Source organism: Spodoptera frugiperda, chromosome 26, assembly GCF_023101765.2.
Source record: "Spodoptera frugiperda isolate SF20-4 chromosome 26, AGI-APGP_CSIRO_Sfru_2.0, whole genome shotgun sequence".
NCBI lineage: Eukaryota > Metazoa > Arthropoda > Insecta > Lepidoptera > Noctuidae > Spodoptera > Spodoptera frugiperda.
Genome location: NC_064237.1, coordinates 8,020,089 through 8,041,617, shown reverse-complemented (window position 1 = coordinate 8,041,617; position 21,529 = coordinate 8,020,089). Strand labels below are relative to the sequence as shown.

The window sequence follows — 21,529 nt, the reverse complement described above, 5'->3', positions numbered from 1 at the left end:
ATTAGCCAAAGAAGTTTGTGTTGCGATACAATACGCAATTCGTTCCGGTACTTACATCAGGAGTCAGTAAGCCGACTAGGTATGGTGCGATGATGCCAGTAATAGCTCCTATGCCATTCACGATAGCCATTATAGTGCCAGCGTATTTGCCACTTAGGTCAAGTGCGTTCACTTTCATGCCTGGGTAGAATGCTCCCATCAGACCCATGGACGCGGTGAACAGAATGACCACAGCTTCAGTATTGCAGCCGGAGTATGACGCGAGGATCATGCAGATACCGGGTCCGACAGATGCTGTAGAGAGAAAAAATTTGCTTAGTCATGGTAAGATGTAGAATTTGCACATAAAGGTGAAACCAAATATTAAATACTAGTTAGCACAATACTTAGTTACCAATTTGAAAGTAGGTACTGTTTAACTTTCAATGTTTTTACGATCGCAATCATAAAACTATGCACTAACATTGCGAAATCTTACTCAATTATCATAAAAGTAGTAGTAAGCAAACAGTTTTACTTAATTAAATAAAGAAAACAATGTTATGGTGTACAATTAGCATGTACATAAGTGTTACATACCGATGGTGGTGAAAGTCTTCCTAGCGTTGGTGACAGTCAGCCAGTTTCTCTTGACAATCTTGTCGCAAATCCAGCCGAACGCGATAGAACTCAGCCACATGACCGCGTAAGGCAGGGCTGCAAGCGTGCCTGTCCTATGGATGTCGAACTTGAGGACTCCTGTCATGTACTTAGGAAGGTCGGTCACCATCGTGAAGTACCCGTAGTCGTGACCGATCTGTTGACAACGAATTATCGTTAGTGTTGCAATAAGTAACATTTGCTGGTGAATTGATAGAAGTAAGATCACCTTGAACGTGGTTTGTGGTGGTTTGGTTCATTTTTAAACTAAATCTATAAATAAGGTGTTAAGTGTTATGCTAACCTCTGGTAGTTTAGGTTCAAGTACCATGACCCCATTATGTAATATTTGCGTATCCTATAATAACAAGTTGACCATTCTATTTCTGTAAGGTGAAGACAGAAAACAATACGCTCTTCTTTACATATGTAGGTACGTTCTTGATCCTCGATACTAAAACAAACAAAATCTAGTACCTTATGTACGAGGACCCATTCAGACAAGACTTTAAGTAAGATTTTGATACAGTAATGTCTATCTAGTAATAGATTGACATGCAAGCTGGGACAATACTGGTTAATTTTATACTAGGTATCCTCGTTTGTTATTGGTAGGTGGATATTCTTCAAAGTCTGTTTCAGCTTTTTGAATTGAGCCTAGGTATTCCAGGCCTAGATCACTCCAGCCCTGTATCTTAATCTCAATGAGCCTAGGTATTCCAGTCCAAAGTTACTCTATCCCTATGTCTTAATCTAAATCCTTGTTTCCATGACCAATAACAGTATAACCAAATGCCAAAGGCGTAGTTCTGAGTCACAGCCACAGGTGGTTTGGGATAGGAGTAACGAACTACGTAGGTAAGTCACCTAACTAAAAAAACCGAATGCGGTCTCCTTATGCAGCTAACAATAAGCCTTTAACGATCAAATTTCGTCTCGTTCATGTTTAACACACAATAAGCAGTTATGCTAAGCTGATGAACTTAATGACTTGATGATCTAGTCGTACCCTCCTTTACTATACGTCGTTTGTTTTGAATTAGGCGAAACTGCACGTGTGTGTGTTTACATGTGGAGCACGTGAGTGATTGAGTGAGTTAGGGACTTGATGTTAACTTGTTATGACTACTAATTGTAACCCCAATTCATACTGTTTGATCTATTATTATGGCGAAGGTTTTTGGTTGGTTTGAAGCTGGTTTATTTAGATATTTAGAGGACCCGGTGCCTCTTTACCGGTGGTGATGGTAAACATCAGTGCCATATGCCACAACCCTTAAATTCCTAAACCCCATAAGGCCGGCAACACAATTGAAACGCCTCTCGTGTTTTGGGTGTCCATTTAGCGGTGACGATTGCTTATTATCAGATGATCCATGTACTAGTTTATTGGATTATATCATAAAAAAACATTCCTTAGCTTTTCTCCCCAAAATCCTGAACCTACTGAAGTTTACACCGGTAATTAAAAACCCTATTATTGTTATGATCAATTATGTGGTGCTTGTATGTATCCTAAACTATTTAAAACATTATGACATGATCAAAGTGGTAAAAAATAGTGACAAATTATTGGTTTGTCACCATATTTTTAGCACCTGATTAATACTATGATTAGGACAACTGGTATAATTTATCGGAAGGTAGCACTATCGAGATGTCGCTAAATCTTAGAAAAAACTGACCCAATTTTTTTTATTTCATAAGAAGATTTAACTAGTTTTAAGTTACGCACAAAGGCCTTTAAAACCGGATTCCGTAATCTATTAATTACCTTCCTTAAATAAATAATAACTCGTTGCTCGACAATAAAACAGTAACTAAAACTCGAACATAAATAAATTCAATTACGTATTCTTTACGGCCATTCTTTATTTCGTTCCGTTGTATTTTGTTCCGTTCGTTAACTGCTCTGGAATTCATTTTATGCCTAATATTTCACTGGCAACCTCCAAACTTAGTAAAGAGATACTACAACGGAATAATGATGAACATAGACGCGCGGGTCTAATACTAATGTACCAACCGATCTAACAGAGACTTAGTTCCTGAATTACGTACCAACGAGATTTAGGAAACAGACCAAGGTCATAGAGATTAGTACAACTTCTAACAGCTATTGAATAAGACCGGATTGACTAAACGGATAAGCAAATTCGTTCAAGGTAATTTTTGCAACAAAATCTTGTGTGTAATAAATCACTTAGATATCTACACCTAATATAAGACAAGACAGTTTCCGTTACACAAGTACCTTGGAAACATATTGGTTCTCATCTCTCGATTGTAAATATGAATCGATAACATCCATTGAAATAATCGTTATGAGTGAAAGTAGCTATACAATAGATTTGTTATTATACTAATTTCAATAATACGGAAGGACTTTAGTAGCGGGACGAATGAGCATGCTTGACCGGAGTGATACCACGGCCTTACAGAAGACTGGCGTGAAACAACGCAGGCGTTGTACTTCTCCGTGTGAGTAAAGTGACCAGGGGCCCAAGGCCGGAAGACCCGTCCTTCTAAAGGTCAGCAACGCACTTGTAACATCTTGGGTGTTGCGAGAGTCCATGTGCGGATCTGATTGCTTACCATCAGGTGATCCGTGTGCTCATTTGTCACCCAATTCGATAAAAAAGAAAAATTACCTGAGCGCAAACCAGGGCCCATAGTGGAACCGACATGAAGATGGCTTTCCAGGGGATGGCTGATGGGAGGCTGCTGCGGTGACTGCCAAGGGCCTCTTCTAGATATTTCTTCTCCTTGTCCGAGATGAATGGATGAGACTCAGGGTCATTGTAGCAGAGGATAGCCTGAAGCAAAGAAGATTGCATTTAAGAACAAACAAATACAGAATTTAACTGAGAAACATGACTTATGTAGGTACTCCAGTTAACCAGCACTATGCTATAATGTAAAATAATTTTATTTTATTCTTATCTCTTAATTAATCAACAAGGAACCGCTTAATAAATACTTTAAAGTCAGAATGGCAACTGTTCTTTACGGATTTTTTATTAAAAAAAAGTTACTGGTAAAACACGTTATCAGTATCAGACCAAGATACTGTATTTGTATCCTGATTATTATACTTTACAATTCAACTGTGAAGTAGGTAGTATTGTCTCTATGAGATTGTATCTATTAAGTCTTTCAGATCACCTCAGATTACCTCCATTTTGGTCTACAAAATCAAATGATCAAATGGTAAACAGAAGAATTAAGAAAATTAACTTACCCAAAGAATGAACCACAGTATACCGATGGCACCAAAGAGGTAGAAGACAGACTGCCATTCACCAGTTTCCTTGATCACCAGTCCTGACAGGTAGGTGCCGGCGATGTTGCCAATCTGTGCACCTCCGAAGACTAGGGATCCCATTCGCCCTCTCTCAGATATTGGTGCCCATCGGGCAAGCATTGCATTTAGTGCGGGGAATGTGAAGCCCTGTGAACAATATTGTTGTATATAGGTATGTTTTTCAAGAAGAGAAAGATAGGAAGATTTACTTGCAATTAAACCCCTTCTTAGTGCAGTTCATATTACGTGTTATACAAATTTTAAGTTCAGATTTTAAGGTCATTTAAATTATAGCTTGGATTGTAAAACCACTATATTGGTACACAAACACGACAATATATACATTAAAATGCAACCAATCTCAGCCTTACCTCTCCAAGACCTTCAAGCACCCTCAATATGATGAGACCAGTCGCTCCACCAAGGTTTACAGTCCACGGCGTCAGCAGAGTGAAGACTGCAGTACTCAGTACTCCGAAACCAAGAGAGTATTTGCCTCCGAACCGTTCAGCCAGCATTCCTCCAGGTAAGTGGGTTACTATGTACCCGTAGTAGAAGGCACTTAGGATCATACCTTGCGTCGCTTCGTCCCAGTCGAATCCCGTCAATTCCTGAAAGAAGTTAAGAAATTAGTGTAACTGCATATTTGGCGCTGTATGACAATGCTTGAACTAGTACGGAAAGAAACTGACTGAGAGGTTTAATTTTTGCACGGGAAAACCGCTTCTGTGATCCATTATAATATGTAGATTCTGTGTTTGTGTTTATACACACACTCACAAAACAGGAGAAAATCGTTGTGAGAGCCAAAGTTTAACACCAGTTTTCATTAAACAGCTTCTAGACTAGATACAACATCCATAGAGGTCATGTATAATGCCAAATATTACATAACCAATCATCTAGCACAGCAATCAAATAACCCATTCAATTAGAATTAGTTAAGAACATTTGATTTGACGAGCTGGTGATTAATATGAGATAATCAAGTTCAGGCAGTGATTAATCAGGTCAGTCACCTCCATTGTTTATATAACAACGTTGTGTTACATCATGAGGAACATGTTCTGTTTGTTTGTATAATTATGGCCGCGAAAATATTGCCTTTGTTCCAATGATGCCGTTAGATGTTGTCAATGTGTTTCAAAAACCCACTGCGCTGACACTGATTAGTACCGAATTTCGCTAATGATCCTCCTGCATTGGTAAGGGTGCTTTTCCAGAGATGTGTTATGTAGCTATGCTACGAAGATGTAATAGTTAAGCTTTGAAACTATGTGACTGTTCCCACATACGAAGCTATGTAGTTGCGCTAGTAAGATGAGCTATGAAGATACGCCGCTCGCAGTTAGCTGGGTGAGGAAGATTCGTAGATCAAGTATGCGATGTATTGATAGTGGGGGAAGCCATAAGAATTATATTAAAAACGTAGCTCAGGTGAATCCGTGTCCACCAGCGCTAAGCTATGTGTACTAATGAATATAATTGATGGATGGCACAAAGTGGAAAAACAACTTAAAAGCACCCTAAGTCTTGATACACAGATAAACATTTATTAAATTGGTATCTAAGCATTAAGTATAACGAATATCTCACACGCGGATATTGCATTTTGTCAACCACTTATCTCTGTGCCAAATCTAACGACAGATCGGTAACTGAGGATAATAAGCAAAATCAGGGTTAAAACTATCTAATGGAACTTACATAATAACATTACTAACTAAAGGAGCAAAAATACTTACAGTAGGGTCAGTTCCTTCCACGTTCACCTCTCCGACGTCACCAGCGGGACAAGAGCCGTCGTTGGCTGCAGAATGGGAGCGCCGATGGACCATCTGCGTGATAGCTATGTTTAAGCAAACGCGCATCGTGTATGCGTTGGCGACCGCTAAGAATCCCATGATCGCCATCACCCATCTTTGAGGTATTATAAATACTGAAAATAAAGAGAAAACACAAAATTAGTTGCTTGAAAATTCAGTGGAAGTAGTGAAGATTTAAGACTCCAGCTTCGCTTGCATTGAGTGCGAGTTCGAAACCTTGGTACCAACGGCAAGTACCAATGTGACTTTTCCCGAGTTACATGTATTTTCTTATTCTAGATTATTTAGATACCACAGTTTTGAAATCGCCAACCCGCATTGAGCAAGCGTGGTGATTAATGCTCAAACTGAGTATTGGAGAAGAGGCTTTGGTCAGCAGTGGCTACTAATACGCTGTTGATGTGATGTGTGATCACATCATCATTATGAGGCGGAAGACTTCCACTACTGTACAAAGGCCTTCTTAAAGGGCTTCTTAAAGAGTCAGAGAAAGTATATGGTTTGTCAGTTAGTTAGGATATGCAGTTAAAGTGTTCTTAAGTAGGTGCCTAACGAAGTTATGTTTGTAAGTACGTCTTATGAAATCAAGACGGCGTATCGTTGAACAATTGACTGCATCGTGCAGTGGTTAAAGTAAACAGAAACTGTGCAACATGCCGAAAGTTCGATCCTCGTATATAACCAACTCTTGAATAAAATGGAAAAAGCTTAGCTTGGACCCAAGAGTATAATAAGTATAGGGGTAGTTTGAAGCTAATTACTATACGAAATCTACCAAGTAAGTACCAATATGATTTTCCAAGTTATGTGTCCCACTGACAAACGGTGAAGGAAAACATCGTGAGGAAACTTGGGCTTATAATTTCTAATTTTATTATAAGTTTGAAATCGCCAACCCGCATTGAGCAAGCGTGGTGATTAATGCGCAAATCTTTTCCATGTGAGAAGTGGCCTTTCGTCAGCATTGACTATAAGCTGTTGATGATAATATGTGAAGTTTGAACCTTTCATTAGCAAGAAGAGCTGATTGTTCCTACTACTCCATCAAGTATAGATACATTGCAAAGCTATTTTAAAACTGCCTACAAACTAGACTCAGACCATAGTTTCAGCCTCAATTTTTTACTAGCGTTTCGAATTGCAACCTCGTTACAGATTTGCATAAGAGCAACTATTAAGTAAAGTTATTGCTACTAGCATGTACCACGTTAATTCTAAATTCTTAACTATTTACGTCTAGTACTAAATTAATGACCGACAAATGAGAATAATGAATGTTACGCACGCAAAAAATATCTTGTTACGAATATTTTTTTGTGCCGTAATTAACGTTACAATTTGAAGTAAATTGCTCAGATTGTTAATTAAATGTATATCTACCATTATTATTTGATTGTAGGAAGATAAAGTGCTAAGTTTTGGCAGCATAAGTGGTATAAGTGAGTTTAACCTTGACTTTGTTACGTAACCTCCTTAGCGAAATGAAATAAGGAATGCACTCAATTGCGTAAATATCCGAACACAGGACTGTGCAATCGGAATATTCCGATCCTATCATAAAATGATATGACTGCTTCATTGGTCGAGTAATCATAAATGCGACTGCCGGACAAGGTGCTGATTCACGGGTCGGGCAAATTATTACTTGCCTTTCTTGCGGATTTTCGAAAATTTCTCAGTACCTAGTAGCACGGAGTCTGGAATTGTGCCCAGTATAATTATGGCAAAAGGCTTACCCCATATTACATAGGACTTATAATACAAATGGTGAAAAGTGGGTGTACATTGTATAGCGGTATTACGTGCCGTAATGTGCATCTCTGCCTACCCCTTCGGGGATAAAAGGCGTAACGTTGTGCGATCATAAAATTTATTGACCACAATATAAGTAAGTCTTTTGACATACCTACCACAGTTTAAAAATAAACTTTATTTGCTGACTAACGACTAGAAAGTTGACGTCCTTTTTTGTAATGTGTTTTTTATTTTTTGTTTATTTACAAGTGCAATGTTCGTTAAGTTATGCAATCCATGTTAGTGTTTATGTAATTTTAACGAGACCGATTGCTAACCTCGATTAGTCATTTTGTTTATCCTACTTACTTACCTATCTGTTCGTTTTGTAATTTGTATTTGGAATTTGGAACTGTATGGTTGTTTACTAGATATTTTGACGTTTATTACGGCCAGTAATTATTTTTTAAGATTAGGTTAGTAAAAGTATTTAATTTTATTGAAAGTTTTTATGCAAGGTCGTTATGATTTATGTTTTTTGTTTATAAATAAACGAAAAGTTACTATACTCAGAGTAATTTAATGGTAACTTAACCCAATCCTTAGCAATTCTTTTCGGTGCGAAATCGTTACTAAGGAATAGTTTAAGTAATCATTAAATGTCTCTGAGTGCGGTAGCTAGTTACTTTCTTCTTCCTTCTTTCCTAATTTACCACTAACATCTGAAGAATTCTACTTTCTGTGAGAAGCATATTAATGTTTGATACCCGTAACTTATTATCCTACTTATACTGATAACACCCGTAAGTTTGAACCCAACCTCATTACAGCATACTAGTGACAAATAAGTCACCAATAGCCATTAAGTAACTGACGATTAATCGCTACAGTTGCTCACAATAACCAACTATAAGAAAAACAAAACACTATAATATTATTCTCAACACTACCTAAAATCAAGGCAAAACATACTTAATCATGTTAGCAACAGAGTTTAAATTTGCCCAATTCGTTTTGATTCTTGTGACTTTTCAGTTATTTGACTGTGTACGCACTGTTTTTCTTGGGACAACATAAGTTTTGGCCATTGTTAAGTTATCCGTGATTTGGCAATGGAACAGAAACCGTTTTCTTTCAATGTCGTAGGGTTACCATCGGTCGAGATATTGTTAGAAAAATGCATTGACCTGTGGTTGAATGCAATGTCAGGTCACAGAACATAATGTTCTGATCGCCGCCCGATTAGCAAAACCCTGCCCAAAGGGTTTAATGACCTTTTACTATAGAATTTAGAACAGGTGGAAACCGGTGAACCTGTATAGAGATTAGTTTTTTTTTTGTGATAATTATGTTTAATCTGGTAACAAAAGCAGTGTAATGTTGAATGAATTGGTGCATAATACAATAACAAATGGCATTCAAATCGATCTCTGGTGTGCTAATTTTTGGGAGAGCCATGCTTCGGCGCGAATTGATCGACACGATCGGTCGGAGTGATACCACGGTCTCACAGAAAACCGAACCGAAAAACGTGAAACAACGCTTGCATTATGTTTCGTTGTATGAATGACGTTACCGGAGGCCCCATTACCACCTTGCCAATCTTCCCAATCCCCGGTTGCCCAACAAGCCTTAAATTCTTAACCCCCAAAAGGCCGGCCACGCACTTGTAACGCTTCTGATATTTCTGGTGTCAAGGGCGACGGCGATTGCTTACCATCAGGTGATCCGTCAGAACGTTTACCAGCTTATTCCATAAATAAATCACATTTTTATATTGTTCGGTAATACGACACCGTTTTCTCTATATGATACAAAAAATGACGACAATAGAACTTTAAGAACATAGTTGAATAATTTGTAATATGTGGATTAAAAGGCATTATTTTGACAATTTACCCAGACCCACATTTGCAAACTGACAACTAAAATAACTCACAATTTAAAACTAAACAATAGGTATCAAATAACAATACACAATGTGGTACGACGCGGAACTTCCTGAACGCCTTAAAACTTCGGAATTATTTGTAGACATTAAAAAAAAATTGCAGGAAACGTGCGTCATACATTTCTAACGGGTCGAAGCAAAACAAAAGATATAATTGCTACCATTCTCAAGGAATGTCAAGGAGATTAAAAGAATTATGTCATTACGTGTGATAATGCATTTTTGTTAATGTCACCTGCTACCTACTTAGTACCTATGTGCTGGAAAACAATATATTACTAAGTAAACCTTTTCTTGAAAGGATCCCTAATAAGAAACCTATCCCCTGATTTTATTGTTTACTTTGGGTAATGTGCGAGTGATAATAACGCTTTCCTTTCCTTAGAACAATTAAAAACCTTATTACATTATCCTATTTACTAGGATAAAGTCCTTAATTTTACCCAACATAGTAGTAACGTCACGCCTTTTATCCCAAGGGGTAGGCAGAGATGCACATTACGGCACGTAATTTGAGACCTCTTGTCCGGCAGTCGCACTTGCGACCATTCGACCAACGAGGCAGCACCCATTAAATTATCAGTTAAAATTGCATTTCAGACTAGCCCCACACATCAAGAGACAAAAAGTCATAAGTAATTACAATTATGTACCTCTTTATAAATACGGACAATGGCCACACTGGTACAGACATCAAATGAGGTATAAATTGTTGATAATAACTTACGATCGGTCCGTTTGTCATCGCATTGTTGGGCATTCGTTCGTGACGGGTCTGGGAGCAGGACACGCTCTGATCCGATGTTAACAGATTATAACTAGTGTATAACTGCTTTGAAACGCGGTTAACTTGGTTAGAGATTCGTATGAGATGGTTTAATTAATCCTTTGATAATGTTTAGCACAAGAGCCTCTACTAAAATCTTTCTTTCTTTAAAAAATACATTGCCCCGCATTGGGATTTTCTCCTGTGTCGTGGGTCAGTTTACTAACATACAATTTCACATGCATATGACGCCTATCATACTCGTATCCTTCCTAAATACCTAGTTAAGTTAGGAACTGCTTAAGACTCTAAATTCTATAAAATTGTTGCTATGTCACTACTTATACATACAGCTCTATATACAAATACATATTCTGGTGTTTTATCGTTATGTTTTTTTTGCTTTCTCATCTAGACTTAATTTCTGCTATTTTTTTCTATCATATTTCAAATCTTAAATACCTACTTATAAAGAACTTTATAAAAATGCACTTTTATTAAAAGGAACGTGTAAGATAAGTATCCGCTGCGTCTAATGGGTAGTTAAGTGGCCAGTAATTATCCATTTGCGTTAACCAAGTGCATGTATTGACACACTAATTGTTAAACGAGCTGAGGTGGATAAACTAGGCGTTAAAACAATCCTGTCTTGAATAAAATATCAACACAACACTTTCCACGTGAATACTAAAGTAATTAAATACCTAATTATTGTTTCTAAGCTGATCTCCACAAGTACTTTAATGAGGGTATTATTGGACATCATCATCGTCTGTTCCTGGGGGCCTACTCTAATTCAACGAACGAACGAAAAAACTTCGCAGATTGCATACTACAATTTTATTTATTGCGAACTTTCGTGAACAAAAATGAACGAATGAAATGAAGATAAATAAATAGGTTTTGATATGAAATTAAAAATAAAACGTTATTTTAAGTAATTCTATTAGTAAATCAATAAAACCTACGGACGAAACTTCGCATTCGAGAACCGGAGTAGCCCTACTGTTCTCGCCCACGGCTGGACATAGGCCTCTCCAATGGCACGCCACTGAGCTCAATCTTCAGCTCAACGCATCCAACCACTACCAGCCACCTTGCGGATATCGTCACTCCACCGGGCTGGAGGCCTACACTACGCTTGCCTAGACATTATTGGACGTTTTGTGGGAAACCGCGGTGTAGGTGTAATTGGTGTTGCTCATCTAGGAAGACTAATAATTCGCTGAATTGACTTCTATTGATGGTCGTGCGGAAAATTTTGCGTTGGTGTCTAGGGTTCTCTTCATCAAGATAAACTGTATTCAATAAATCAATTCTTGTAAATTATGTCTGTAATGTTGTCTGCATCTAAAGGAAAGGCATGAACATTCATACCTATGTCTTTATACTACACTCTTATATCGTTATGTCTACATAACAGGTAAATAAACAAATCATTAAATCATAGTACTATTAAAATGATTTACAAATTGTATTAAAATTTCCACGTTTATGGGAATCATGAATATTCACGTCAACAGATGCATATGAGGAAATTCTACAGTTGCATGAATACTGTATGACAATGGATCACGTGTAACACCATACCTTTAGACCTAGCCTGTATTGTGATACTGCACAAAGCTAGAAATCATTTCAATGTCACTTCTGTGACAGATGTGATCCAGGCTTCCTTTATAAGTAGGTACTACTACCTACTAAAAGAATGCAAAATAAAATGTAATTTCGAAGTAGTCGAAGTGTGGGAGAGCCATGCTTCGGTACGAATGGGCCGGCTCGACCGGAGTGATACCACGGCTTTTCCGAAAACCGATGTGAAACAACGCTTGCGTTGTGTGAGTGAGGTTACCGGAGGCCCGATTCCCACCTTCCTCATCTTCCCAATCCCCGACTCCCCAACAAGTCTTAAATTTTTAACCCTCAAAATGCCGGCAACGCACTTGTTACGCCTCTGGTGTTTCAAATGTCCCAGTGTCATCAGGTGATACGTCCATAAAAAGTACACAACAAACCTCAACGCCGATGATGCATCGTCAAACAAAAACGGTTTTATAATTTCCGTTCCGTCACCGTTCATAGAATACAGATCAAAGCGCGGCCGTTAAAATTCCCGTTGACGGTTGTCGATCTAACACCGAATTGTAGTGACGTATGCACTGTCCACAATCGACTCGGATCATTAAGCCGTACCAATATGGACCTGAAACGCACGTTCCTGTCAAGTCAGTTGCCTAATTCGGCATTGGTATCGAGAAACTCGTTAGAACTGGTCGTTTTTACATCGATCCGCGAAAAAGTTTCTATCAAAGGGTGAGGACACAACATTGCGTTGCGACGCCGTACCGCAAAAATCTGCGACACCATACAACGTATTGTGGAAATTTCTGACGTATTGTAACAGTGGACAAATTAATTAATTGTTCTGTCCTGATAGTAGATAGATGACTACACGGTTGGCACGGTGGCTGGGCAACTGGCTGCCGTGTAACGTGTAGCGGGTTCGATTCCCACACGGAGCAACTCTTTGTGTGATCCACAAATTGTTGTTTCGGGTCTGGGTGTCATGTGTATGTGGAATTATATGTTTGTAAACGCACCCACGACACAGGAAAAAATCCTAGTATGGGGCAAAGTTTTTAACAAAAAAAAAACAAATAGTGTAGTTTCCCAGAATGTAATAGCATTTCATTGCTGTACGACAGCGTTTTGCATTGCGTTCTCATATCGCAGTGTTGTGTCCTAGCCCGAAGTGGATGAGTGGATTCCGTCGTACGATGCGACCGGCCAATGGCTGCTGAGCTGCCAAACAGGTCTGCAGAGCTAGACAGGCTGGCGGTGGTTTCGCGGCTCGAGACACATTGTAATTTAAACGCATTAAATCGCAGCTTTCCAAGAAGCCGTAAGTTGAGCCGCGTTTTATTGGATACTCTGCATAATTGCCACTTTTCAGTTTTACTTAATGTTGATAGACTGGAGGTATTGATGCGTTGTTCGGATTCCGTATAATGGTTAAGACCTGAGTGATCGATTGCTGCAATTTGATACAATTCCCGTTCTACCTTAAAGTTATTTAAGTAAATACTATACAACTGTTGTTCCTCTAAGATTCAACAAGATTTTCTCTTACTAAAAATCACGGTGTAGGTACTCACGTAAATTAATGGAGAAAAGCTCTACTAGTTTCGAGTCACAGAGGGACTCTTCATCATGATCAGCGAGCAATTAGTAGAGCTTTTCTCTATTAATTAACTTGAATAAACCTTGATTTTTAGTTAATGTAGTATATCTCGCGACAGTTATTATAAAAAAAAACTTTTCTCTAATAAGTCAAATTATCTTGTATTACAAGTAACAACTGTCTTCCCACATGGTAATGTACAACCATTTCGCACCCAAGCTCTAAACACTTTCACCTTCAGATTAAGACAATAGAAACGACCTACGATTTAAGACCTTAATCGTGCGGAAACTAAGGAACGCGCAGTAATTGGTTATCAGCTGCAAGAGAGTCGTTCTGCCGGTCCCTTTCACCTTGATGCCGTAAATCAAACGACATCGCGCAAACTGAGTACAAGTAGATATCTAACTCTAAGTACTGAGTAGGCGACAATGAAAATTTACAATCGCTGTTGTTCTTAACAATATAAAAATAATCCGATTTTTAGAAATTGTATGTTTACTACATTTCTATAAAAATTGTAATGTGAGTTACTTAATTAACTAAGAAAATCACGCTCTACTAGTTTCGAGACACAAAGGAACTCTTAATTATGAGCATTATGCGCTGTGACTCGAAACTAGTATAGCTTTTCTCCATTAATATACCATGTTTTTTAGTTAATTTGGATGTTTACTATAATTAAAGTTAAAATTAATGAAGTATTTACCTACGAAACGATTAAAAGGGCAAGTCATTGTTTACTTTAAGCTTTATTGAACAATTCTAAAACACTCGAATTGTAACACCTAATTATCTAGCAATGACAGAGCAAAAAGTTTTTATAACACAAAGAGTAAATTGTTTTTAATCAAGATCAAAAAGGTTACAAATCATGAAACTATTTGCAATTTTCTCAGAATTGTACCTGACTTCTGATAATGGTTTAAACTTGATCGCAATACAAAATTAATTTTACGGAGATCAAACGTTTTACGCTTAATTAGTGATAGTGTTCAATGAATGCACTTGAAATTCGTTTCAATTTATTATTGTATAAAGTCGAGTTTTGCGAACACGAAAATATTACGTGAATCGAATTACAAACGACTTAATACAAAACACTTGTTTCATTACTATACTTAGGTAACGTTTTTGCGTATTTTTAGTTTAATGTTAATTATTTCGTAGACTTATACCGTTATAAAAGGATTTCTTCATCTTTTTTATCAACTGCCTCGTTGGTCTAGTAAACACAAGCCTCTACTGATCGGTACTCCCGAACAAGAAATGTTCTTGAAAATGTTTTCGAAAAAAAATTGTTTTCTTTCGAAAAGTGACGTGACACTTATAGTATGACCATAATAGCAAGATTCATAGCCTAATGACATGAGAGTTGTAACATTGGACGATGGAAAACAGGTATTCGTGCACCTCTGCTTATACCCTTTTTTGAGGGGGGAAAATCATCCAATGACTTCTCCCGCCTTGGGTAAGGCGAGAGGGTTTGTCAGACTCTTACTGACTAAAAATCACCCCGTTCCTTCTCCTGCTTTGAGCCGGAGCCCCGGTAACCTGTTCGCGGGTAAAACGGACTTTATGTTATGCCATGTTTTCCTTTAAGTAAATAAAGAGGTGTGTCACTCGTGTCAGCTATAGCAATGCGTTCTTTGAACACATACCTACATATTTTTTCCGTAGTTTTCCAACAAAAATGTAATGCATGCTATTAGTACAATGGCGTTGCATGTTGCATCCTGTGTGAAAACTCTTGAAGAGTGATGCCAAGGTTATCGAGAAATCTGCACAAATACACGAGATTCCATATAAACAAACATTGTTTATTGAATTTTTCTTAATTGCGACCCGCCCTACTTCTCATTTTTTCTGGTGATTTTTCCAAATTTTACTTTCTTAGAAACGTTACCTTGACTATAATATTACGATTGCTGTTCGATTCCCGCGTCGGACAAAGTATTGCTGGTTTTGGTTATCGATGTATTCGAAATATTCTCAGTAGTAGCACGGAGTCTGGAATCGTGCCCAGTATATGGCAATAGGCTCAACCCCTATTATTGTTTTGTGTAGAGATTATTTTAATAACGTTATAACTGTAAAGGACATGTATAATTGTGTATGTTTAACTTTTGAAACTTAGTACTAAATTAGTTCTTACTTTTTCTGACTACAGATATAAAATTAAATGATGATTACATGAGGTTTACATTTGAATAATTGATAGATTTACTTGAAATCTCTAGTGCACACTTATCATTAGTAAAGCATGGTGTTACACGTTTCTCATTTATGTAAATATTATGCTAAAATATACAATGAGATTTGTTCATTAATACATAATTGAATCACTTATTGTCTTAATAAGTACCTAGTGAGTAGTTCCTTGTATGAATGTAGCATTTTTTTAAATAAGTACTAATCAAAGGTTATTTAACCATTACCACCGAATTGAAGGCCAGCGGACTTAAAGCGACACCAGCGCCTCTAACTTACAAATTTCAAACTCAAAAACCTCTATTTATACACCACGCTATTTCTGAACATTCAAAACAAAACATGTCTATTCTTTAATCAGACAGTGAAGCTATAACAACTAGATAAAACCTCCCATTGATGTTTTCTGATACAGATCTATTCATAAGGCTTATAGATCCACAATGCAAGGCGGTCACGTGCGGCACCACTCAAGCGATTGAAACGTGACACTAATTATTATCGTCTAGCGTTATAAGATAATTGTATATTAAGTGACAATTTGCAATTTATATCCCTATTGACATACGAGTATGCTACAAATGCCGACATAGTGCTTTACATTTTAACTATAAATGGACTAGTTTGTTTTATGGAAAGATACTGCCTCGTGGGTGGTCGTGACGCGTGTGTGCGATTTGAGTATGTGTTTCATGAGGCATGGAAAATTGTTATTTGGTTAGTTTTCTTTAGATTCTTGTTAAGTAAAGTTTGTAGTTGTGTTCAGTTTAGAACGATATTTTTTGGAAACAATTTTTTCATTGAAGGAGAGCAAATAGTAACTACGTTTAGAGACATAATAGGTAGACATTTTAAACTACTTAAAAAAAAGGTTCTCAATTTGACCAGTATGTTGCGCGATTATTTCGCGTTTGTAAGAAACTATTTTAATGTGGTTTTCAGCATAGTATTTTTCAGACTTAGTAGATGATTTTAAGGATACTACTACCTAGATACTACCTAGCTTAAAACAATTGAGACGGTAATGAAAATTGAAAATTCTAGTTTTCACATCTATATGCAAATGTTACCTACTTCAAAGCATGAGGACGTGTTAAAAGATATTATAAACGGGCAATGAAAACAATTAAAAACAATTCTAAAGAAAGCAAGGACATAACGATAAAGAGAATTAAGTTTAAGAAAATTGATGTTTCTGTTCGGAAAAGTCGGTCTCAATAATCGGGGCAACATTGAGAGCACGCGTTATAATTAAGACCGGTTTTACATTTTAGCTCGCTTTTACAGATTAGATCGCCTCCGTATAAGTTACTATGGTATGTGTTTAAGACTAGCTTCTGTCAGCGACTTCGCCCGCGTTTCCTTGGGATAAAAGTGGCCTATATTTTTGTCAGCCCATAATCTACCCCTGTTCCAAATTTCGTTTTGACGTGAGGGAGTAACAAACAAACAAACATACAAACTTTTCGCATTTATAATATTAGTAGGATTTTAGCTTTTGTTGTTTGAAAGAGAGAGAGACAAATTATAGTTATTCTGAAGAATGTTCCGCTTATGCTTATACTGAAGAATGTAATCCTTAACTTGATCAACACAAATGACTTTAATAAAACAATCATAAATGAGATGTGCAACACGTACGCAGCAACTTACTAAAATAAAATAAGAAAAGATGTGTAGGTAACTCTTAATATGCAGCTATTCGTAGTTAATTAAGTAAATTTTCATATCAATAGAAACAAAACTAAGGCTGTTAACCCCTTAAATATATTTTATACACTATGATAATATAAACATGTTATGCAAATTAATGAATAAACGAGAGAATCAAGTATTAAAATGTATCTATTTTTGTTAACTACTCCGTTAAGTGCGTAAATAAATACCAAAATACCAGTATACAGCTACTTTTAATTACAAGATTATATATACGATTAAATTTTTCACTGTCACTTGGCCTTTCCAAGACTTTGTGGAACATAATATGCACCGTCACGCCTCCTATAACGTGCCGTAATGTACACCTCTGCCTAACCCTTCGGGGTAAACCCACTTTTACACCATTTGTGTTGCGCAAGTCCCATGTAATAGGAGTTGAGTCTATTGCCATATACTGAGTACAATTCCAGGCTTCGTGCTACTACTGACAAATTTTTGAAAACAAAAAATGCCCAGTAATACTTTGTCCGACCCGGCAATCGAACCAGAGACCCCTCGTCCAGCAGTCGCACTTACGACCACTTGACCAACGACGCAGTCACTTTGTCTTTACTTTATAACGAATAAAGAAAACGTAACTCCCTTTATAATTTTAAACATACATGTGCAAATACATACTCCGATATCATGCGTGTGCTACGCGCTACGCCCATCCTGCGCATCGAATTTTCCGACAAATTTGACAAAATAACACGTCTCGGCTTTCCATACATACACATACAATTCAGCAACTAAGTAATATTAATTTATACTTTATAACTGACCGTTAATCATGAGGTGCATTAATGACTTTAAACTTCCCATCTGTCCAAGCATATAGTTTGAAGACAGTGCACCAGTTTAAAACGGTGTTGCTATTATGATGTATTACGAGTACTCTTTGTTCCTGAACAGCTGAAATTCAAAACATCAGAATGGAAAATAACATACTGTACATAATATGAAGAGTGAAGACAGACTCGCAAACTTTCGCATTTATAATATTGGTTTGACTGTACAGTTGATGCAGCGGTGGGTCATTTGGGTATGCTTCCCGCACATAACATTATTCATACAGTATGATCACTCATATGATTTAAATGAAACTACAAGTAGTACTCGTCCACAGAAGCACGATACAACTAAATATTTCAACAAAAACCGAAGATAATTAAAAAATATATATATTTTCTAACAAAATATTGACCACCGAAGAGCTGCAATGTTATAGGTTGTCTAGGAATGTTACGAACATGCGGCGCGGCTGTTATAATGCCGGATTTGTAAAGAGTGTTCAAATTAGCTCAGAGAGAATAATGCACTTTTTGGTTTAACTACTGGGCCTATTTCGCTCATTTATACATATATTGTCAGCCAAGATGATAACAAATAAATGTTTTAAATGAAGTCATAAGAGATTTCTCCATAAGGTATAATACACACGTGTAAATGATGTTTTGCCAGATCTAAGTAATTTATAATGTTTGTGCATTCACGACATAAGACAAAATCCAATCATGGGGCCACGAAAGAAAGGATAAAGGAAAAGATAATCACATTCCTAAGTTCATTGTACTCTGATAATAAACAATACAAATGTGATCATCATAGTTTAAACAAAAACGGTCTTGACATTGGACAACAAATATTTGCAAAATATTCTAATGCAGTGTCGTAAGTTATATAAAGAGTGTTTATGAATGGTTAATGGATTATGTAATTAGCTAGAGGAAGTAATCGTAATGAGTGTTATGTTAATTTTGTAACTAGATGTAGTATGATATGAATACATTTCAATTATAGCTTGATCTGATGTTTCTGTGTTGGTTTGCTAAGGGATTAACCGAGCAAACAACGGAGATTTTCTAAAATTTATTGACATTTTTCTGAACTACTCCTTCAAATCAAAGTGTTTATTATATAGTGTTTTTTATTTTTTTCTAAAGCTATTTAAATTAACAGCTACATGTAGAGATCATATATTTTATAAAATTATATATACTTCATATAATAGTCACATTTACGCTATTGTCTAACCATCAGGCAAACAAACACGAGAATAACAGAAAAAAATATACTATATGATATAAATCTTATGAACATGGCATTAGAAGTTAACTGGAAAAAAGTTAACCCTTTTTGCTAATTACTAGTTTCAAGTTAAAAGTTTCAAAAAACATAACGATCTATCTGTAATAGAGCATAAAACCCAAGCAGCTATATACCTACTATGTATTTAATAAATATACCTATTGTATACATATATATAATATATATATTTAGCATGCAGGAAGAGATGTGATCGTAACTGAAAGGAAGGCCGCGTTACGAAAGTTGCCGACTTAGGTGATGAACTGTTGTCGATAATTACGTGTTACTACTCGCTTCCTCGATATGTATCGATATCGACATATCTTTTACGCAAAGTGTTACAACTCTAGTAGATTAGGTACTTATAGTAATATTTTTAAGAAAATTAATATAGATAAATTTTATTTTGAGGTAGTAGTGAAGCTGACTATACTGCACGGTTAAAACTAATGGAACTTAAAATAAAAATATGTAAGTAGTTTATGCAAAATAAAGATAAATCGGAATTTGGGTATATTATGTGGTATATCCCCTTTAAAATACTTTTTTAAATACAAATTTTATCAATAATTTGAAAGCCCATAGAAAATTTAGTTAAGCTTAATTTTAAAATAATAAATCGCTGTTTAAATCTAAGTAGGAGTACATATTGTTTTATAAATAATTAAGTATTATATAAATAAATAATTAATTATTTATAAAACAATATGCACTCCGCATATTGTTTTATAAATAATTAAGTTATATTTTTAATTAGCTTTTTCCTTTGTTTAATTACAAGTAAATTACTAGTAATCTATATCAATAGATAATAATAAGTAATAAAGAAATATAAATAATAAGTTATAAAACTAAAACAATAGAAACATACTTAAATAAAAAAGGCAAAAAATATAAAAATAAATTATGTAAAATTATAGAAAGTTTTTTATTACAACAAGACAAGGCCCTTGCTTCAGTTGCAGCCTTGAAAACAGGATAAAATAATGACATATTTTATAACTTTTTGATAGACTGGAAATCCTTTAAAAGTGAACGATAAAAATATTTTGGAAAATATTTAATTCATTTTTAAATTTATGATTTAATTAAGTGTCATTTGCCCATATTTACAAAACCGTTGTAATTAAAACGCCGTAAGTATGTAGATACTCGTAAATAACAAATATGGTTGTTTATTATTGTAACTTACAATGTAAATGTAACATATTATGTTCAACTTAATATTTATGACAGTTACCCCCTGTTTCACCATCTTCATATAAATACCCGATGATCTTATGTGACAGATAATTCATACTAATTACGTTCTTAATTCAAATATATCTGGGACATAGCGGTTATCCAGACATTGTGAAACAAGCCCTTAATATGTAATGAAATAATTTACACCTTTTTGGCACTTAAGTCAAATCCTCCGCTAACGTCGGTCACCGGTGACCACCACGGCGTTCAATGTGTTAAATGAATTTGGATAAAACTTAGCAGAAAAATAGATATAAGTAACTGGTCCATCTTTAAAATTTTATGGTTATTTTACCCCACGAAAGTAAACAAAGTAAAGTTAATACATGTATTTCATTGTATATAAACAGTTTTTTTAGTATTATTATCCCACTCATAAGTTTTGCGGAATTGAATACCATAACCTTGCTTGTTTAACGACAAGTAATAAGTGTAATATAATTCATAACCGTTACGTAACTAAGTTAACAATACATATTTCATATTATTTTTTATTGAACAGCATTTTATAAATCTAAGAAATGACTAGGCTTGTCAACCATATTAAGTTAATTTATACTTAAATACTTCACTTAACAATTACGTACTTGTCTCATGTGTATTTATTTATCTTTACTACTCGTTAAAGCGCGGAAAATTTTCAGCGTTGCAAATATAAATATGCAATAATATTTATGCTTTTCTATATTTTGTTTATACCTATTATAAAATAACATTCACGCACTTCCATAATTTATATCAACAACATATTTATTCTTAATTTTATTTTGTTTTAGGTACATTAATCTTACGAGCGGTTTATACCCACTATATACCTATAAAAATAAAAAATAAAAATAAAATACAATAAAAACCAATAAACTTTATTGAAAAAAAAAATATG

General features: G+C 35.8%; 1 protein-coding gene across 2 annotated transcripts in view; it reads right to left on the bottom strand.

Annotated features, from left to right (window-relative positions):
- LOC118264640 (putative inorganic phosphate cotransporter) overlaps positions 1-21,529 on the bottom strand; it is a 55,003-nt gene that overhangs the window by 2,014 nt on the left and 31,460 nt on the right. For both annotated transcript variants that reach the window (XM_035577218.2, XM_035577219.2), the window contains exons 2-7: positions 5,689-5,882; positions 4,315-4,554; positions 3,881-4,090; positions 3,291-3,455; positions 580-796; positions 56-294 (exon numbers count right to left, since the gene is read on the bottom strand). In XM_035577218.2, the coding sequence (XP_035433111.1) occupies positions 56-294; positions 580-796; positions 3,291-3,455; positions 3,881-4,090; positions 4,315-4,554; positions 5,689-5,882 (1,265 nt within the window). The remainder of the gene's footprint in view (positions 1-55; positions 295-579; positions 797-3,290; positions 3,456-3,880; positions 4,091-4,314; positions 4,555-5,688; positions 5,883-21,529) is intronic.